Source organism: Hyla sarda, chromosome 4 (assembly GCF_029499605.1).
Source record: "Hyla sarda isolate aHylSar1 chromosome 4, aHylSar1.hap1, whole genome shotgun sequence".
Classification (NCBI taxonomy): domain Eukaryota; kingdom Metazoa; phylum Chordata; class Amphibia; order Anura; family Hylidae; genus Hyla; species Hyla sarda.
Window position 1 is genome coordinate 233,389,456 of NC_079192.1, and position 22,243 is coordinate 233,411,698.

Sequence of the window (22,243 nt, forward strand, 5' to 3'; positions counted from 1 at the left end):
CGCACGCGGTATGGTTGTTTATTTTTGTTTACATTCATTTATTTCAAAAAGGGGGGAGATTCATACTTTTATTAGGGGAGGGGCTTATTAACATTTAGTATCTTTTTGTTTTTACATTTTTTTCCCTCACAATTTTATTAGTCCCCATAGGGCAGTGTTTTCCAAATAGTGTGTCTCCAGTTGTTGCATAACTACAACTCCCAGCATGCCAGAACAGCTAAAGACTGTCCGAGCATGCTGGGAGTTGTAGTTTTGCAACAGCTTGAGGCACACTATTTGGAAAACACTGCCAATGGGACTATTAGATGCAATCTTGTGATTGCAGACACTGAACAATGTTGTGCCATAGGAGCCCATAGCACAGCATTGATCAGTGTTATCGGTGCTCCATTACTACTGGCAGCATTATTAGAGCGCCGATCGGACGAGCCGGAGGCTGCCGGCACTTTGGACATTTCGGATTTTGGATGCCGTGATCAACTTAGATCACGGCGTCTAAAGGGTTAATGCCGGACATCACCCGGATCAGTGATGTGCAGCATTTGCCAGTATGAAGCGAGCTCAGCTCCTGAGCTTGCTTCATTTACCTGCTGCATGGCTGCGCCGTTTATTTATGGCGGCCGGCCGTGGTGGGGTTAACCTCCTCACAGGAGGAGAGCGCAGTCGCTTGGACTGCTGGGCAAATCCTCACCGCCAATGAAGGTAGGGGAGCGCAGTGAGGTGCTTCTGCTGCGCCAATCCTTGCTGCAACCACAGCAGCCCATGCCACTGCCATCACCACTGCTGCCATCACCAGAGCTCCTGCCGTCGGGCCACCGTCACTGGAGCCACAGTGGCCGTGGAGCTGGTAAATAATCACACTTTTTTAGCAACGGTGAAATCGACATATCACAATTGGCAAAAATCGCGATACGATTGCCGTTGCGATATATCGTGCAGGCCTAGTGTGTATTTATATATGATGTGCGTATATGTATGATGTGTATATGTATGATGTATGTGTATATGTATGATGTGTGTGATGTGTATGTATGTAATGTATGATGTGGGGGGGGGGGGGCAGTGGCGGTGTATGTATGATATGTGTATGCATGATGTGTGTGTATGTGATAAGGATGACCATTATGATTTTGATCAATATATATGTTAAGAATAGATATATATGCTAATGTTGATCATGTGCTGCAGAAAAACATTATTTTACTTATGAGATATATCAGCTTGCTATTTGCTTGTAACTAAGAAGAAGACCTTGGGACGACGCACAGAGACGCAAGATAAAGAAGAAGTTGGAGACAAAACATCTGAGAAATATATGCAGAATGTGCAGAATGAAGGATACATCTGAAATTTTCTGTTAGACTAGAGAGGTTTTAGCATGGTGACCTATGATTGAGAAGTGACCGGGTGCTTAGAATGAAAGTTTACGTGTGATACAGATGCACATACTTAACCCCTTAAGGACCCAGCCAATTTTCAGTGTAGGACCCAGCCATTTTTGCACATCTGACCACTGTCACTTTAAGTATTAATAACTCTGGGATGCTTTTACCTTTCATTCTGATTCCGAGATTGTTTTTTCGTGACATATTCTACTTTATATTAGTGGTAAAATTTTGTCGATACTTTCATAATTTCTTTGCACTTTTTTAACTTTGAAGCTCTCTGCTTATAAGGAAAATGGATATTCCAATAAATTATATATTGATTCACATATACAATATGTCTACTTTATGTTTGCATCATAAAGTTGATATGTTTTTACTTTTGGAAGACATCAGAGGACTTCAAAGTATAGCAGCAATTTTCACATTTTTAAAAAAAAATTCAAAATCAAAATTTTTCAGGGAGGGGTGTGGCTTGCAAGCCGGACTGACACGTTCACCAGGAGATGCAGAGCAGAGCTTGTATAAGGTACAGAGCAGATGCAGAGCGGAGCTCGAATAAGGTACTGGAAGTCCCATATACTTGCATGGGACTTGAAATAAAAACCCATCTTTTTTATAAGGGTGTAGGTAAGGGTTAATTTAACTATCATATCTTTTTATTTGACATACCGTATATACTCGAGTATAGGCCGAGTTTTTCAGCACGATTTTTCGTGCTGAAAACACCCCCCTCGGCTTATACTCGAGTGAACTCCCCCACCCGCAGTGGTCTTCAACCTGCGGACCTCCAGAGGTTTCAAAACTACAACTCCCAGCAAGCCCGGGTAGCCATCGGCTGTCCGGGCTTGCTGGGAGTTGTAGTTTTGAAACCTCCGGAGGTCCGCAGGTTGAAGACCACTGCGGCCTTCAACATCATCCAGCCCCCTCTCACCCCCTTTAGTTCTGAGTACTCACCTCCGCTCGGCGCTGGTCCGGTCCTGCAGGACTGTCCGGTGAGGAGGTGGTCCGGTGGGATAGTGTTCCGGGCTGCTATCTTCACCGGGGAGGCCTCTTCTAAGCGCTTCGGGCCCGGCCTCAGAATAGTCACGTTGCCGTGACAACGACGCAGAGGTGCGTTCATTGCCAACGTAATTCTGCGTCATTGTCAAGGCAACGCCTCTATTCCGGGCCGGAAGCGCGGAGAAGAGGCGCCCCCGGTGAAGATAGCAGCCCGGACCACCTCCTCACCGGACCACCTCCTCACCGGACAGCCCTGCAGGACCGGACCAGCGCCGAGCGGAGGTGAGTACTCAGAACTAAAGGGGGTGAGAGGGGGCTGGATGATGTTGAAGGCCGCAGTGGTCTTCAACCTGCGGACCTCCGGAGGTTTCAAAACTACAACTCCCAGCAAGCCCGGACAGCCGATGGCTGCCCGGGCTTGCTGGGAGTTGTAGTTTTGAAACCTCTGGAGGTCCGCAGGTTGAAGACCACTGAGGGCGAATGATGAGAAGAGGATGATGAAGGGGGGGTGTGGGGATGATGAAGGGGGGGTGTGGGGATGATGAAGGGGGGGGGTGTGGGATGATAAGGGGATGATGAAGGGGGGATGTGTGGGATGATGACAAGGGGATGATGAAGGGGGGATGTGTGGGATGATAAGGGGATGATGAAGGGGGGGATGTGTGGGATGATAAGAGGATGATGAAGGGGGGATGTGTGGGATGATGACAAGGGGATGATGATGAGGATGTTAATGACGGGTCTGGATGATGACAAGGGGGGATGAGGTATTTCCCACCCTAGGCTTATACTCGAGTCAATAACTTTTCCTGGGATTTTGGGTTGAAATTAGGGGTCTCGGCTTATACTCGGGTCGGCTTATACTCGAGTATATACGGTATAAGTAATATGTGTACCTGGTATTATTGAAATATCTCCAGCCGTTTGGAAGTTAAGCAGTAACATATATTTCCCATAGACTTGTATGGGACTTTAAAGGGGTTCTCCGGTGTTTAGACATCTTATCCCCTATCCAAAGGATAGGGGATAAGATGCCTGATCGCGGGAGTCCCGCTGCTGGGAACCCCCGTGATCTTGCACGCGGCACCCCGTTTGTAATCAGTCCCCAGAGCGTGTTTGCTCCAGGTCTGATTACCGGCGACCACAGGGCCGACGGCGTGTGACGTCACGCCTCCGCCCCGTGTGACCTCACGCCCCGCCCCTCAATGCAAGTCTCTTATCCTGACCTCCTATCCCGTCCTCCTTTCCCGTTCTCATATCTCGACCTCTTATCCCGACCTCATATCCCATCCTCCTATCTTGACCTCCTATCTCGACCTCCTATCCTGATGTGTACCAGGTATTGAAATATCTCCAGCAGTACGGAAGTTATGTGGGAACATACATTTCCCATTGATTTGCATGGTACTTTTAACAAAAACCCAGACCCCCACAAATGGGGGTAGTTAAGGGTTAAATTAACTATCCTATATTATGCAGTAACATATATTTCCCATAGACTTGTATCGGACTTTAAATAAAAAAAAAACACCCTGGCAAATAGGGGTGAGTAAGAGTTAAATCACCTATCCTATGTTTGTTGTTGACATATAAGTAACATGTGGACCAAGTTTCATGTTAGCATCTTTAGCCGTTTGGACCTCCTATCCCGTCCTCCTCTCTCGACCTCCTATCGCATCCTCTTATCCCGTCCTCCTATCCCGTCCTCCTATCCCGTCCTCCTATTCTGACCTCCTATCTCGACCTCCTATCCCGACCTCCTATCCCGTCCTCCTATCCCGTCCTCCTATCTCGACCTCCTATTCCGACCTCCTATTCCGACCTCCTATTCCGTCCTTCTTTCCCGTCCTCATATCTAGACCTCCTATCTCGACCTCTTATCCCGACTTCTTATCCCGACCTCCTATCCCGTCCTCCTTTCCCGTCCTCATGTCCCGTCCTCCTATCTCAACCTCCTATCTCGACCTCCTATCCCGACCTCCTATCCCGACTCGTAATATGTGTACCAGGTATTGAAATATCTCCAGCCGTACAGAAGTTATGTGGGAACATATATTTCCCATTGATTTGCATTGAACTTTAACCCCTACAGGACCCATGACGTACCGGTACGTCTGTGGGAATTCGGGGACCGGCCCGGGGTGACTGCTGATATCGATCAGCAGGCACCCCACGCAACTGCCTAGGAGGGTCATTAGACAAGCCCCCCCCCCCATGTCGGCGATCGCCGCAAATCGCCGGTGAATTCACACCGGCGATTTAAGGCTATTCTGGGTCTATGGTGACCCGGAAAATAAAGGGTATCGGGGTTGTCCAAGACACCCATGATCACCCTGAAGACATAGGAGTGAGGTGGCAGGGGTGCCACCCCTCCTATCCCTGCTATTGGTCTTCTAGAAGCGATGACCAATAGCAGATCAGGGGCGGGGGGGTTAACTTTCGGTTTCTCCATTCTGCCCACCCACAATAGGCGGGGCAGAATGGGGAAACCGACAGGGACCGGCGCCGGAGGTCCACTTACCCATCGCCGCCGGCGGAGGCAACGGTGATTGGCGGCAGCGGTGGATGGCTATGCGGCTCCCTGGATCCTACGGAAGCCGGTGAGTTGCCTAGCAACATCTGGAGGGCTACAGTTTGAGACCACTTTACAGTGGTCTCTAAACTGTAGCCCTCCAGATGTTGCAAAACTACAACTCCCAGCATGCACAGACAGCTGTTTGGGCATGCTGGAATTTGTAGTTTTGCAACAGCTAGAGGACTACAGTGATCTCTAAACTGTAGCTCTCTAGATCTTGCAAAACTACAACTCCTAGCATGCCCACACAGCAGTTTGCTGTCTGGTCATGCTGGGATTTGTAGTTTTGCAACATCTGGAGGGCCACAGTTTAGAGATCACTGTGCAGTGGTCTCTAAACTGTAGCCCTAGAGATGTTGCAAAACTGCAAATCCCAGCGTACCCAAACAGCTGTCTCGGCATGCTGAGAGTTGTAGTTTCGTACCTCCAGCTGGTGCATAACTACATCTCCCAGCATGCCCTTCGGCAATCAGCACATGCTGGGAGTTGTAGTTTTGCAACAGCTGGAGGCACACTGGTTGGAAAATACTGAGTTAGGTAACAGAACCTAACTGAAGGTTTTCCAACCAGTGTGCCTCCAGCTGTTGCAAAAGTACAACTCCCAGCATGCACGGTCCGTCAGTACATGCTGGGAATTGTAGTTTTGAAATAGCCTGAGGTTTGCCCCCCCCCACATGTGAATGTACAGGGTACATTTACACTGGCGGGTTTACAGTAAGTTTCCTGCTTGAAGTTTGAGCTGTGGCAAATTTTTTGCCGCAGCACAAGAAACTCTTAGCAAGAAACTCACTGTAAACCTCTGTCTGTGTGAATGTACTCTAAAAACACTACACTACACTAACACTTAATAAAGGGTAAAGAGCTACATATACACCCCTTACACAGTCCCCCCCCCCACAATAAAAATGAAAAACGTATTGTATGGCAGTGTTTCCAAAACGGAGCCAAACGGTGCAAAACAACAACTCCCAGCATTTCCGGACAGCCACTGACTGTCCAGGCATGCTGGGAGTTTATCAACAGCTGGAGGCACCCTGTTTGGGAATCACTGGCATAGAATACCCCTATGTCCACCCCTATGCAATCCCTAATTTAGTCCTCAAATGCGCATGGCGCTCTCTCACTTCGGAGCCCTGATGTATTTCAAGAAAACAGTTTAGGGCCACATATGGGGTATTTCCATACTCGGGAGAAATTGCACTACACATTTTGGGGGGCTTTTTCTCCTTTTACCCCTTATGAAAAGGAAGTTACACCAGCCTGTTAGTGTAAAAAAAATTAAAAAAAATTTACACTGACATTCTGGTGTTGTCCCATACTTTTTATTTTCACAAGCGGTAAAAGGAAAAAAAAGACCCCCATAATTTGTAACGCAATTTCTCCTGAATACGGATATACCCCATATGTGGATGTAAAGTGATCTGCAGGCGCACAACAAGGCTCAGGAGTGAGAGAGCACTATGTACATTTGAGGCCTAAAATGGTGATTTGCACAGGGGTGGCTGATTTTACGCAAAGAAATAAATACCCACATGTGACCCCATTTTGGAAGCTACACCCCTCACGGAACATAACAAGGGGTATAGTGAGCCTTAACACCCCACAGGTGTTTAACCCGATAACGACCAAGGACGAGTATAGACGTCCAGGTTGGCGGGCGTTCCCGCACCTGGACGTCTATACTCGTCCATTCTTCTCGTGGGTGCTGCCCAGTGCACCCACAAGATCGCGGCAGGGACTCGGCTGTATCACACAGCCGGGACCCTGCTGCACTGCCAGGACCGAAGTAAACTTCGGTCCCGGCAGTTTTAACCCTTACAGCCGCGGTCGGAAGTGACCGCGGGCTGTAAGAGTTATGACAGAGGGAGGGGGCTCCCTCTGTCACTCCTGCAGCACCCCGCAGCGCGATCGCGGGGTGCTGTGTGTAATACGCGGCTGGCCGGGGCCTGCCGCACTGCCGGGAGTGAAGTTCACTTCACTCCCGGCAGTTTAACCCTTACAGCCGCGGTCAGAAGTGACCGCGCGCTGTAAGGAGTTCTGACAGAGGGAGGGGGCTCCCTCTGTCTCCTCTGCAGCACCCCGCAGCGCGATCGCGGGGTGCTGTGTGTGGCCTCACTGCCGGGAGTGAAGTTCACTTCACTCCCGACAGTTTAATCCCTACAGCCGCGGTCAGAAGTGACCGCGCGCTGTAAGGAGTTCTGACAGAGGGAGGGGGCTCGCTCTGTCTCTCCTGCAGCACCCCGCATCGCGATCGCGGGGTGCTGCTGCATACCTGGGCTGCCGGGGGTCCTACAAAGACCCCCAGGTCTGCCCTGGGTATTGCCTGCCAGTGAAATATACTGCCTGCTAGTGAAAACTGGCAGGCAGCATATAACTGCAATGCTTTGGAATACTAAGTATTCCAAAGCATTAAAAAGTGTAAAAATAAATAAATAAATAAAATAAAAGTGTAAAAATAAATAAAAATGTAATAAAAGTGTAAAAAAAATATATATATTAAAAATACATTTATTAAATGAATCTAATAAAAAAAAAAGCATAATGTGTAGGATCGCATTGGCGGACATCCGCAGCATGTAATATGCTGCGGATGTCCGCCACGTGATCCTACACATTATGCAGCAGTCACGGTAATGAGCTCGCTGCTGCGGCTAGGTAGCTTTGTGCGTCCACTCATAGCGGCGGATTTTCCCCCAGCAGTCATGAGCGGACACACTGAGCTACCCAGCCGCAGCAGTGATGGATATATTCGCCATGAGCGGGTGCTTATTCCCACAACATGGCGGATATATCCATCAGGAGCCTTAACTGTCACACACAGACGCGTTATACTGCCAGCCGACCAGCCAATAACTTGTAGGGGTGCGGTATATAAATGGGGTCACTTGTGGGGGTGGGGGTACTGTTCTGCCCTGAAAGCCAAATGGCACTCCTTTCCTTCTGAGTCCTACCACGCGGCCAAGGAACCATATATGGCCTTAGTGGGGGTATTTCCGAACATGGGACAAGCAGCTAAATAAAATATAGGGTGCATTTCTTTCAATATCAGAAGTGATGTACAAAAAATATGCCCCCCAAATGATGCATTTGTGAAAAATTGCAATTTTCGAATTTTTAACACTGACTTTGTAATAATTCCTGCCAAAAAACTATGGTGTTAAAATACTCACTGTACCCCCTAGCGAATACCTTGAGGGGTCTAGTTTTTAAAATGGGGTCATTTGGGGGGTGTTCCTATGTTCTACTACCTTTTAATTTCTGCAAACCTTGCATAGCACATAAAAAAAATTTACTTTTCAAATTTTCAAAATTTCAAGTTAAATTGTTAGGGTTCTAACTAATTTAAAATGTTAATTAAAAACTAAAAAATAAAGTAGACATCTGAAAGTATAAGTTTCATGAACTATTTGGTCAGTAAGTATAAATATATGCAACCAATTAGTGTTAAAATAGCAAAAAATCGTAATTTTTTGTAAAAATTTCATGATTTTTTGCATTGTAAAAAAAAACTACAAATGATATCGGCTTACTTTTACTATGTACATGAAGGACAACTTGTGACAAAAAAACAATGTCAGAATTATCGTGATTGGCAAAACGTTACCAGAGTTACTCTCTAATAAAGACAGACATCCCCGATTTGAAAAAACAGGCCTGGTCTTTCAGGGGCGTACAGGTTTATTTGCATTGGTCCTTAAGGGGTTAATGAAAATTCTTCTAATTTGGATGGAAAAATGAAAAAAAAAATTTCACTAAAATGCTGGTGTTACCATACATTTTTCATTTTCACAAGGGAAAATAGGAAAAAATCCCCCCAAAATTTGTAACCCCATTTCTAAGAACATACACCATATGTGGATGTAAAGTGCTCTGCTGGCGCACTACAATGCTCAGAAGAGAGGGAGCACCATTGGGCTTTTGGAGAGAAAATTTGTCCGGAATTGAAGGCCGTGAGTGTTCACAAAGCCCCCATAGTGGCAGAACAAAGTGCACTGAAAATTGGCTGGGTACAAATAGGTGTGTGTATGTGCGATGGGTGTCGGGGGGGGGGGGGGGGTGCAAAAGAAGCTAGATATAGCTCTGCATTAGATTAGTAGGATTCATATTATTCTTCTGTTTGCTATGTCATTAAAATGACTAAAGAGGCTTATCTTGTTTGATTGATCTATTTCAGAATGTAACAGCCATGTATTGCTGCTATACAGCTCTAGGTATACATGTTGGGGGAGATTTATCAATACCTGTGCAAAGGAAAAGTTGCCCAGTTACCTATAGTAACCAAGCAGATTGCTTATTTCATTTGTTAAAAATGAATGAAGAAATCTGATTGGTTGCCAAGGCCAACTTGACAACTTTTCTTCTGTACAGGTTTTGATAAATCTCCCCCGTTGGTTTTATTTTCTGCTTTGGTTTATGCTGCACATTGCACTATTTCACTCTTTTGCTTTTCTGTTGTTTTTTCTTGTCAGAGGTATGAACACTTTCTATTTTTTGTTTGTAAAATGAATAATATATATTTAGAAATATAAATGATTATATTGCAAACAATTCTTAAGGAACGTGTGTCTAGCTTGTACATATCGTGCGATGAGATGGTTTCTGTATTTTTAACTTCAGTATGAGTCACCATAGAGATCTGAATAAAATTGTATCCACTCTGAAGGAGCTCAGAGCAACCGCTGATTCACTTCTCCCACACAATATATAAAAGGAATTGAGCCCTCCTAGACTTACGAATGATGCTTTCTGTGTGTGGTTCAGCTTTTCTGCCTAGGCGTTAGGGAAGCTAAAAAGTACTTCAGAAATGCCCATTACTGTTCAATAGCTCTAAAAAAAGACCTCACAGGTGACCCATCTCAGAGGTAAAGAGGATAGTGGTGCTAGCACTTAGCTGTTACTGTTTTATATTAAAGGGGTTATCCACCATAAGGTGATTTTAGTACGTACCTGGCAGGCAGTAATAGACATGCTTGGGAAGGATCTCCACTTGTCTTTGGACTAAATGGCTATGTTGTGAGATTACCATAACACTGTGGCTAGCTTTTTGTGAACTGGTATTTCTTGTTTGACTTTTCTTTTTTTAACTACAAATCCCCCAATTCCATTTTCCTCCCTCCCACACATCAGCCACCCCACCCATTGAAACATAAATGAACTGCATCCATTCAAAGACCTGTGGTTTTCAATCAGGGTGCCTACAGCTGTTGCATTAGGTGCAGATTGATCTCTCTCCCACCAAGCGATCCCTCCACCCATTGAAGCAGACAGGCTCCCTGTCATCAGCTGACTAGTGAGTCAGGTCTTGGCCACATTGCAACTAGGGAAAAATCTGAGACAACAGTATTTTTGTATGCTGGTAAAAAATGAATATTGGGGTGAAAATCACATAAGATTGTGAGAAAACTGTCACACAGGTACAGACACTTTATTATGAACTACACTAACTTTACAGCCCCTGTAGCATGGCCAAATTAAAAAAAAATCCTGGAATACCCCTTTAAGATGCCCAGTAATTCTCCCTTGCCTGCCCGGAGAGTTTGACCAACAGCAATTTGGTATGAACCTGTACACAGTGCTCATGTTTATTGATAGCATTCCCTAAGAGAACAGGCGGTATGCCAAGAGAAGCCCTAGACAGATCCACTTTTACCCCTTAAGGACGCAGGGTTTTTCCATTTTTGCACTTTCGTTTTCTTCATCTCCTTCTAAAAATCATAACGCTTTCAATTTTGCACATACAGACCCATATGAGGGCTTTGTTTTTTTGCGCCACCAATTGTACTTTATAATGACATCAATCATTTCACCACTAAATTTACGGCAAAACTATGGGGCAAAATTGGAAAAAAATAACACCATTTTGTAACTTTTATAAATATAAAAGAAAAACAAGGTGTGCGCCTAGTGCAAGCAGTTTAGGATAATAGCAATGTGCGCCCAAAAATTGAGAGGTTTATCAGATGGTGTTGTGCTCAGGGCACAACACCTCAGAAGGTGTGAAGACTTTCAGTGGTATTGGAGGTCAGCAGCCACGGTGTCCTTTCCAGATTCCTCAAGGTCAGATGGATGCAGTTAAGAGTACGTGAATCAATTCCAAAAAGAAGGACTTTACATTCAGCGCTTTTCCTCACAGGAAAGATGCAAAGGCAGCCGTCCACAGTGTAAAATTAGGAAGTTTATTGCAGCAAAAGTTTTGAGTCCGTACTGGACTCTTCGTCAGGCATACTGTCAGATAATCCAAAACACAACATTTAAAAAGCCCAGGGAGAGAACTTCAACCGGGTAAAAGCTCACCATACAATGAATAGACACAAAATAATTAGATTAAATTAAAACAGTGTACATGCATTGTATAATCCATATGGCAAGCAAAATAAGAGTAGTTACACAAATAATATAAGAATTTATAATGCATGTTGTGATTTTCTGCAGCGCTGGTACTTGCGTTCGCGGCACCCGCTGTCCGCAGCTAGATGAATGTATTTACAAGCCTCGCTTTGACATGCATAGTAGAAAACACACGCGATCCTATGTGCTAGGACGCGCTGACTCTACTCAGAGCACAGGACTGTGTTGTAGATGGAGAATGGGATCTGTCACAGGGTGACTAGTCAGATCGTCACAGGGTAGAGATGCAATCTGTCACAGAGTCAACACTAGCAGCCGCATCTGGTTAGAAGTGAATGGAGCGGTAAGTATCAGAGTAGTATATGTTCATATAGCTGCAATGTTCTTTTCACAACAATGTCAATCCTCAACATCGTGAAAAGAACATTGTAGCTATATGAACATATGCTGCTCTAATGCAGTATACATGTTAATCCTTAAAAGGGTTATCCACCATAAGGTGATTTTAGTGCGTACCTGGCAGACAGTAATGGACATGCTTAGGAAGGATCTGCACTTGTCTTGGGGCTAAATGGCTATGTTGTGAGATTACCATAACACTGTGGCTAGCTTTTTGTGAACTTGTACTTCCTGTTTGACTTATGTTTTTTTTTACTACAAATCCCACAATGCCATTTTCCTCCCTCTCAGCCACCCCACCCATTGAAACAAAAGACCTGTGGTTTTCAATCAGGGTGCCTACAGCTGTTGCATTAGTTGCAGATTGATCCCTCCACCCATTGAAGCAGATGGGCTCCCTGTCATCAGCTGACTAGTGAGTCAGGTCTCGGCCGCATTGCAAGCTAGGAAAAATCCGAGACAACAGTCATTTTGTATGCTGGTAAAAATAAATAGTGGGGTGAAAATCACAGAAGAATTGTGAGAAAACCGTCACACACAGGTACAGACACTATATTATGAACGACACTAACTTTACAACCCCTGTAGCATAGTCAAATAAAAAAAATTCCTAAATGAACATCGCAGCTATATGAACATATACTACTCTGATACTTACCGCTCCATTCACTTCTAACCAGATGCGGCTGCTAGTGTTCACCCTGTGACAGATTGCATCTCTACCCTGTGACGATCTAACTAATCGCCCTGTGACAGATCACATCTCCATCTACAACACAATAATCCTGTGCTCTGAGTAGAGTCAGCGCATCCTAGCACACAAGATCGCGTGTGTTTACTACTATGTATTTACAAGCCTCGCTTTGACATTCATTAATCTAGCTGCGGACAGCAGGTGCCGCGAACCAGCGCTGCAGAAAATCACAACATGCATTATAAATTCTTATATTATTTGTGTAACTACTCTTATTTTGTTTGCCATATGGATTATACAATGCATTGGGTTTTGATGTACACTGTTTTAATTAAATCTAATTAATTTTATGCGTCTATTCATTGTATGGTGACCTTTTACCCAGTTGAAGTTCTCTCTCCGGGCTTTTTAAATGTTGTGTTTTGGATTATCAGAAAGTATGCCTGACAAAGAGTCCAGTACGGACTCAAAACTTTTCTTGCAATAAACTTCCTAATTTTACACTGTGGACGGCTGCCTTTGCATCTTTCCTGGGAGGAGAAGCGATGTATGGAAAGTCCTTCTTTTTGGAATTGATCCATGTACTCTTATGTAACTTTTGGGGGCTTCCGATTCTATGCAGTGCACTTTTCAGTAAAAATGACACCATATCTTTATTCTGTAGGCCCATTCATTTACAAGGATACCTAATTTATATAGCTTTTATTTTATTTTACTATTTAAAAAAAAAATTATAACTACATGCACCAAAATTAGTGTGTGTAAAATTGTCATTTTCTGACCCCTATAACTTTTTTATTTTCCATATACAGGGATGAATGAGGGCTCATTTTTGCACCATGATCGGAAGTTTTAATTAGTACCATTTTTTTGATGGGACTTATTGATCATAGATAGACTTTGGAATTTTTTATGCATACACCATTGACATGCGGTTTTATTAACATTATATTTTTATATTTCGGACATTTACGCATGCGACAAGACCATATATGTTTATTTTTATTATGTTTACATATTTGTTATATGAAATTTGGGGAAAGGGGGTTGATTCAAACTTTTAATAAGGAAGGGGTTAATGGGTGTTTTTTTTAAACTTTTTATTTACACTTTTAGTCCCTTAGGGGACTTTTAGGAGGAATCAGCAGATTCCTCTTACAGATCAATGTGGTTCCATAGGGCCTGGTTCAGCCAGGCTCTATCAATCACAGCAATGTACAGAAAAGGAGAGCGCTCCTAGTGTGATACCGTAATGCAAAGATAATATGAACAAACAAGAAAACTTGCTCACCAAGTATAGTTGTACTACGACCAAGTACAACTATGGTGAAGGCGTGAAGTGACCCTGCAACGGGCAAAGAACGGCAGCTGCTCCTGGACACACAGGCGAAGTAATTAAATGGATCCCTCCAAAGAACAACCCAGGATAGAGGCAGCGCACAGGACTTCAAATGTAAAATGGTTTATTTACCCGGCATGCAACGCATTTCGCTGGATAACCAGCTTCATCAGGCCTGATGCCTGATGAAGCTGGTTATCCAGCGAAACGCGTTGCATGCCGGGTAAATAAACCATTTTACCTTTGAAGTCCTGTGCGCTGCCTCTATCCTGGGTTGTTCCTTGGAGGGATCCGTTTAATTACTATCAATCACAGAGGCAGGACAGCCGCAGCAGGAGAAGTAAGCACTCCAGCTACCTCCACAGTGGATCGACCCCCCCCCACGTGCGTGATAGCACTGCGACAATCCACCCCACTGCACCCCCAGGGATGGTTTAAATGTCCCTTTAGACGCCGTTGTCAGCTTTGACTAAAGGGTAAATAGCCGGTCGCCACAGTCACGGCACGTCTGCTATTAACAGTGGCCCCCAGCTACAGGAATCATCTGGGGGCCGGCCGGTATGGCACGGACTCGAGTCAGGAGCCCCGTGTCATACACCGCTTGCCGTCTCAGGACGAGCTGGCTCGTCCTTAGACAGCAACCGGTTAAGGATATGTTCAAACAAATTTCAACAATGTAAATTCAATAATTCAATGCATTTGGAAAGTTTTCAGGCCCTTTCATTTTTTTTTTTTACATTTTATTATGTTGTGGCTTTGTGCTAAAACAAAAAATAAAAATCCAAACAAAAACAAAGTTTCCCTATCCATATTCACTCAATACCCCATAATATGAATGTGAAAATAAATAATTTTTTTGCTAATTTATAAAAAACTAAAAACTAAAATTTTGCATAGACATGAGTATTCAGACCTTTTTTGACACTTTAAATTTACCTCTGGGGCCTCCCATGTGTCTTGATTGGAGTCAATCAGTTGACTGGACATGATTTAGAAAGACACACCCCTGTCCTTATAAGATCTCATAGCTGACAATGCATACCAGAGAAAAAAACACCATGAAGAAGGAATCAACTTCCTGTAGGACTCAGAAACAGGATTGTGTGGTGAAACATATCCGGAGAAGGCTACTAAAAAATGTTTGCTCCACTGAAAGTTCCCATAAGTACAATTGTCTTAATATTTCTTAAATTGGAAGATGTTTGAAACAATCAGGAATCTTCTTAGCTCTGGGCGTCCCACCAAACTAAGTAATCCAGCGAAAAGTGCCTTGGTAAGAGAGATAATCAAGAGCTCAATGGTCAATCTAGCAGAGCATCAAAGATCGTGATGGAAGAAACTTCCAGAAGGTCAACCATTACTGCAACACTCCACAGTCTGGGCTTTATGTTCAGTAAGAAGCCTCTCCTCAGTAAAAGACACATGTAAGTCCACCTGATGTTTGCAAAAAAGAATCTAAAGCACTCTGAGACTGTGGGGGAGATTTATCAAAACCTGTCCAAAGGAAAAGTTGCTGAGTTGCACATAGCAACCAATCAGATTGCTTCTTTAATTTTAAGAGGTCTTTTCAAAAATGAAAGAAGCTGTCTGATTGGTTGCTATGGGCAACTCAGCAATTTTTCCTCTGGACAGGTTTTGATAAATCTCCCCCTATGAGTAACAAGATGCTGTGGTCTAATGAAACCAGGATTAAAATTTTAAGCGCCATGCCTGGAAGAATGCAGGCACTTCTCATCACTTGGCCAACAGTATCCCACAAAAAACACAGAAAGCCTAAAGTAAGGAAATATATTGGGAAGATTTATCAAAACCTGTCCAGAGAAGTTGCTGAGTTGCCCATAGCAATCAATCAGATCGCTTCTTTAATTTTTCACAGGCCGTTTCAAAAATGAAAGAAGCAATCTGATTGGTTGCTATGGGCAACTCAGCAACTTTTCCTCTGGACAGGTTTTGATGAATCTCCCCCACTGTGTGGAAATATAGCCTTACTGTTGTATTGACGTGCTGGATTGGCATACCTATCTTCAAGCATAGTGCTCTGAACCTCAGACTGGTCCACTTTCAAACAAGACATAGGGGGAGATTTATCAAAACCTGTGTAGAGGGAGAATGGTGCAGTTGCCCATAACAACCAATCAGATTTCTTCTTTCATTTTTTACAGGCCTCTTTAAAAATGAAAGAAGCAAGCTGATTGGTTGCTATGGGAAACAGTTCCACTCTTCCTCTACACAGGTTTTGATAAATCTCCCCCAAGAACCATAAGCACACAGAGTGTCCCAGCCAGATGCCTGACTCAAGCCAATCTCCTGAGATACCTGAAAATGACTGTCCACCGATGGTCCCCATTCAACCTGACAGGGCAGAAAGTCCCCAAATCCAGGTGTGCAAGCCTTGTGGCATCATACCCAAAAAGACAGGAGGCTGTAATCTCTGCCAAAGTACTGAGTAAAGGATCTGAATACTTATAGCAAACATTTGTACCATTATGGGGTATTGAGTGCACAACAAAGGGGAAAACTTCATTTGTTTTTTTTATTTTAGCACAAGGCTGCAGCATAATAAAATGTGAAAAAAGTGAGACTCTAAAAACTGTATACCACAAATCCACAGAAGAAGCTGCATTATACATGTAGATTTTGCTGCACATTTACCACATATTTCAAATATTTAAATATGTTGTCATTACATCATGTATTTGCGATCTATATTCCACTATATGATCATTGATTTGAGTTTTGTGTATAACATTTTAAGAAAAGCAGTAAACTAAACTTGTTTACTCCCAGCTTATGCTCACACATCATTTTTCCCCCATTTGTCACACCAAAAAAAATCTTATTCCAGTTATTGAGTTTAATGGAAAAACAGCTGATAATGAACAGAGTGTCCCAGATTTATCAGTCAGTCACAAACAAAAACTGGAGTAATTTGCCTATAACAACCAAACACAGATCAGCTTTCAGTTTACCAGAGATATGAAAGCTGAGCTGTGATTGGTTGTTATAGACAAAACCAGACAGTTTTGTCCCAAACTGTCAAACTTATGTCTTTGTATGTTTTTTTGTTTCTTGGCTGTTATTCTAGAAAAAAGATGGCTGCACAAAAAGTGTGTAAAAAGATAGAACTAAAAACAATGGCCCAGATTTATCAAACTGTGTGAGAGAAAAAGTGGAGAAATTTTTCCACAGCAACCAATCACAGCTCAGCTAATGAGCTGTGGTAAAGTGAAAGCTGAGCTGTGATTGGTTGCTATGGGAAATTCACTCCACTTTTTCTTTCACACAGTTTGATAAATCTGGGCCCATGTGTGAACATAGCCACAGTCTGATTTAGAACAACCAATGCAAATATGGTGTGTCAGAAATATCCTAACCTATTAACATTACCTTCCCTAACAGAAAATAAGTTAGAACATATTAGTTTACCAAGATAGACAACTTAAAGATTGAAATAAAAGTTTGTCAATATATTTTCAAAATCTACACTTTAGATATTTTTACATTTCCATATGATTCACTTGCAGCTTGGCAAAGGATGCTGAAATACATAACTGCCAACTGCCTAAGTAAGTCTTTAAAATATTTATATATATATATTTTATGTATATAGCTATTTACATCTGATAGAGTGCCTTGGTTAAGTACTGACAAAAGTCTATATTGTTATATTAACATTTATGGTGCCTCCATTTTCTGGTGGCCAAAGTCAGCTGAGAGTCCTTCTTGTGCCAGTGGAATACTCTGTTGACCAGAACTTGTCCATTCTGGATATCTCCAGCTAAAATGTAGACCATGGACCTGGAGTGTCGGACCATCCTGTTAGCACAGTTTTCATTAATTCTTAGCCATTGTTCAATCAGATTGCGTGTGTCAAATGGAAGCAGCAATCCTTGGTTAATAAATTCTACAGGGCCCTCGGTTACATATTCATGATGTCCTGAAGCAAACTTTCTTTTTGCCAACTTTACTTTCACAGCTGTGGGAAAAAAAAACCAAAGAATGACTTGATTAGTCTTAATCTCAAAAGTACCCATCTTATGCCATAAATAAACTACCTTCCATTATCATAGTATAACCTCAGAATAGTGAGTTGTAACAAGGGCATTGTGTCATTTTCTAGTTGTAATTAGTTTTTTTTTTTTTAGCTTTGCATGTTAAAACACAGCAATTGGGATCTTAATGATATACTTTGCCTAACTGTGTCAGTGGGTTGGTAACACAAGCATAGAAAGACATTAACACTATCAGCTAATTAGTGTTATCTCAGCTTCCCACTGTTTTACAACACCTAGGGATTAAGAGTTTATATTTACTTCTGCAATATTGGAATCATTTGGTACAGAATGGTACAAATTGCCCGAAAGAAGACAAGCAGCACCTATGCGGTTACATGTAACAGAATAGAATATAATAATAATAAAAAAAAGTTTAAAAAGGGGTTTTGTGACACTTCAGCTAACATCTCACCATGGATACCAAAGAACTTACCAAAGTCATTGTCGCAAAAAGCTCCCAAGGCACCCCTGTATGAATAAGACTCTTCAATCAATGGACAGCCTTGGCATGTTGGTTTGGGAAATTCTGAAAAAAAAATGTAACCTTTAATTTAGAGTGTTCCTCCAAAAAATTTCAAAAAGTCATTTTAGGTTAATTATGAATAATATTATTATTAATTATGAATAATACTAATAATTACTAATATATATTAATTATAATATATTTATATTCTTTTTGCCAGGAAATCAAAATTACCTTTGTATGAATACTGGTATTCTTTACTTAGGGTGTCCAGGCACATATCATCACCAGCTGGAAATCGATCACAGTTCAGGCTCTCAGGCCAGGATTGGTCATGACACGCTAGCACAGGGGCACAGCTGTCCCTCACAGCCTCACACATACTGCGACAAGGCTGGATGAACCTGCAACATGAAAAAAGAAAAAAATTACAACTTTGTTAACTCCAAAAAGAAAATATTACTGTGACTGGGTTTTGTAGTTAAATCACTCAGCATGCTTTTTAATGTTACGTATGGTAATACAGTGGAAGTCTAGTAGAATTCCAAACAGTATTTATATACCAGCATGTGAAAGTATGTTCCCCTAACAGATTATAAATACATATATTGCAGTGCGGCAGGAGTTAGCAAATTGTGTAGGAAGGGTCAAGACACAAAGTGGGCTTTTTAGTACAGTAAATAGCGAATAATCTATTTTTTTATTTTTTTTTTGCAGAGCTTAACTGCACAATGAAGAATACTAAGCAGTTTATGGCAGCCACTTAGTAGTAGATGTAAATTCACCCAGCAGAAAGCGCTCAATAATGAAAGATTTTGTTCCAGGGGCTCAATTTCTTTAAAAAGATAATATAGATTAAAATGCACACTGTGGAACATGAACAATGGTTAAATGGCATTTCCAAATGATGCAATGGGTAATAAAATCTAGAGATGCGTTACTGTCTGTGCCTAAAAACTAGACATATTGAAAATTGCACTTACGTGTCAAGGCAGACTGGAGCAAACAAGGAACATAGGAACATTCGGGCATATGGGTGGCAGCCAGTTTGCAGAAGCTTATGCCATTCTGCTGTCTTGGACACAACTTCAGGTATGGTGGTATGCCCCATCAGGTTAGGAAGTCTCATCTCTGTGTAGCCGAGGTTATGGCATATACCAAGTTCTTTAGGTATAGAGACACATCTTGTGGATAATCCAATATCAAATGCCTTGCATAGTCCAACAAGGTATCCAGTAAGGAGCAGGAAGACAGTAGAAGAGGTCATTTTGTGGGAGATGTCAAGCCTTGCTCAAGTGCTCAGGTACTGGCATTGCTGTAGTCTCAGTTGCTTATATACCATGTTTGAAGCCCCTACCTATTCATTATCCATGGCTTATCAAAACACACAAGACACAACTTGGACTCATTGCCCACTCAGGTGATTGTTGTGATAACGAAAGAGGTGGAGACACACCGGCATGGCAGACTTCCCTTGAATGTTACATTTGCATAATAGATTTCATTACTTTGAAAGTGCCAAGACTACGCTGCATCATGTAGACTGGGATATTAAAATGAGACAAATTGGGGGTTTTGTTATGTACATGCTAAGTGGAAAAGTAAGAGAGCCTGGACAGACTGGCTGTCTCCTGAGCTTGGCCAGTCTGCATTATACTGTACGAATGCTGACCTGATGTATCCTAAGAACGGACTTACAATATGTTTTGATATTGCTAATTGCTCTATGTCTCTTAAAACATTTTTACAGTCTCAGAGAATGCTTTTTCCCATGTTACCAGGTATTATCAAGACTTTTTTTTTTTCTGGCATAAGCACAATTTTCAGTCTGGAGCCTAACATACATAACAGACTGTTCTAATTATCCGGCGGATTCTGTGATCTGGTAGACATCTGATATCCACATAATTTCTCCCTTTTGAGGGGCAAGGCTCCTGTATACCAACTACACATATGTAATTAACCAGTATATTTATCTGCAAGAGCTACAAGTAATTATTTGACAGTTATATTTTTAAGCGATTATCCAGCAAAGAAAAACGTATCTCTTATCTACAATATATGGGGTAAGCATCTGATCGCTGGGGGTCCAACCGCTGGGACAAAAAAAATAGCCTAAAGCTATAAACAGACACAACTTTTGTTTGGTGTTTTTTATTTATTTATTTTAATTTTTTTTTACCTAAAAAAGGCCAGAAAACTACCTCCTTATTTTGGAGCAGTTTATGTGGCGTTTTCCCTCCAAAAAGTGGGTATTAGTATATGCATTATTATTTGTCATTTTATCCCCTGTGTTTCTCTCAAAAGATGATGATAATAAAAAAAAACACTAGCAGTGGCAATTTATTTGCGCAAAAAAATTTGCTTTGAAACTCAGGTGCAGCAGTCTCCCATTGTTTTTATTGGAATTTTACTGCACATTGTTCATTCTTTAACCCCTTAAGGACACAGGGTTTTTCCGTTTTTGCATTTTCATTTTTCCTCATCACCTTCTAAAAATCATAACGCTTTCAATTTTGCACATAAAATTCCATATGATGGTTTATTTTTTGCGCCAACAATTCTATTTTGCAGTGACATTAGTCATTTTACGAAATGGAAAAAAAATTAATTGTGCGACAAAATTGAAGAAAAATTTTTTCGGTAAAAATGACACCTTATCTTTAATCTGTAGGTCCATATGGTTAAATTGATATCCTACTTATATAGGCTTGATTTTGTCGTACTTCTGAAAAAAATTATAACTACATGCAGAAAAATTTATACGTTAAAAATTCTCATCTTCTAACCCCTATAACTTTTTTAGTTTTCCGTGTACGGGCCGGAATGAGGGCAAATTTTTAGCACCATAATCTGAAGTTTTTAGTGGTACCATTATATTGATCAGACTTTTTGATCGCTTTTTATTCATTTTTTCATGCTATAAAAAGTGACCAAAAATACACTTTTTTGGACTTTGGAATTTTTTTACGCGTACGCCATTGACCGTGCGGTTTAATTAGCTATATTTTTATAATTCGGACATTTCCACATGCGACAATGCCACATATGTTTATTTTTATTTACACTGTTTTCTTTTTTTTTATGGGAAAAGGGAGGTGATTCAAACTTTTTATTAGGGAAGAGGTTAAATGACCTTTATTAACTTTTTTTTTCACTTTTCGTTTGCAGTGTTATAGCTCCCATAGGGGGCTATAACACTGCAGACACTGATCTTTTACACTGATCCCTGCAAAGCAATAGCTTTGCATGGATCAGTGTTATAGACGGTCGCTTGCTCAAGCCAGTATCTCAGGCTTGGAGCAATCAAACGCTGATCGGATGCGACGTAGCAAGGTAAGGGGACCTCCGCTCCTGTGCTAGCTGATCGGGACATCATTATTTTATCGTGATATTCCCGATCAGCCTGACTGAGCTGCCGGGAAGCTTTCACTTTCATTTTAGATGCGGCGATCAAATTTGATCACCGCATCTAAAGGGTTAATAGCACGCGGCACAACGATCTGTGCCGCACGCTATTAGCCCAGGGTCACGGCTATCTTTAGCTACTGGGACCGACCCGGTATGACGCTAGGTCACGGCGTGACCCCGTTTTAAATACCGGGACCGGGCGTAGGGCATACAGGTACGCCCTACATCCTTAAGAGGTTAAGCCAAAGCTGCTTGGACGTGCATTGCCATTGATGAAGATGGCGTGTATCAGAACGGCCTGTTGGCGCACAGAATGGAGCCTTAGTCATTTCTTATTATTTCTTATACACCCTTTATACTTTTACACCGATTACACTTCTGGCTTTGCATAAAATTCTGCCATGTGGAAACCCAGCCTTATAGGTGAATGCTCTGATATGAGAATGTTCATCTGCACATGGCCAAATCTCTATTCCTTAGGTTACCTTTGCTCACCATTGTCTGTAGTTTACTAGCAGATCATAAAGCTTTAGGTTTAAACCTACTGTGTTACCCTAAACATACAATAAGAA

The 22,243-nt window shown here is 42.2% G+C and overlaps 2 protein-coding genes across 2 annotated transcripts in view; both read right to left on the reverse strand.

The window, feature by feature from the left end:
* HDAC10 (histone deacetylase 10) overlaps positions 1-15,119 on the reverse strand; it is a 177,485-nt gene extending 162,366 nt beyond the window's left edge. Inside the window, exon 1 of the mRNA XM_056573747.1 lies at positions 14,679-15,119. Coding sequence (XP_056429722.1) covers positions 14,679-14,694 — 16 coding nt within the window. The 5' untranslated portion in view covers positions 14,695-15,119. The remainder of the gene's footprint in view (positions 1-14,678) is intronic.
* A 2,291-nt stretch (positions 15,120-17,410) lies between these two features.
* Positions 17,411-20,648, reverse strand: LOC130369052 (secreted frizzled-related protein 5-like). The gene is made up of 4 exons (XM_056573753.1): positions 19,244-20,648; positions 18,495-18,664; positions 18,231-18,323; positions 17,411-17,718 (listed from the first exon to the last, which is right to left on the reverse strand). The coding sequence occupies exons 1-4, from the start codon at positions 19,525-19,527 to the stop codon at positions 17,411-17,413; spliced, it is 855 nt and encodes a 284-aa protein (XP_056429728.1). The 5' UTR covers positions 19,528-20,648.
* Positions 20,649-22,243: the final 1,595 nt, after the last annotated feature.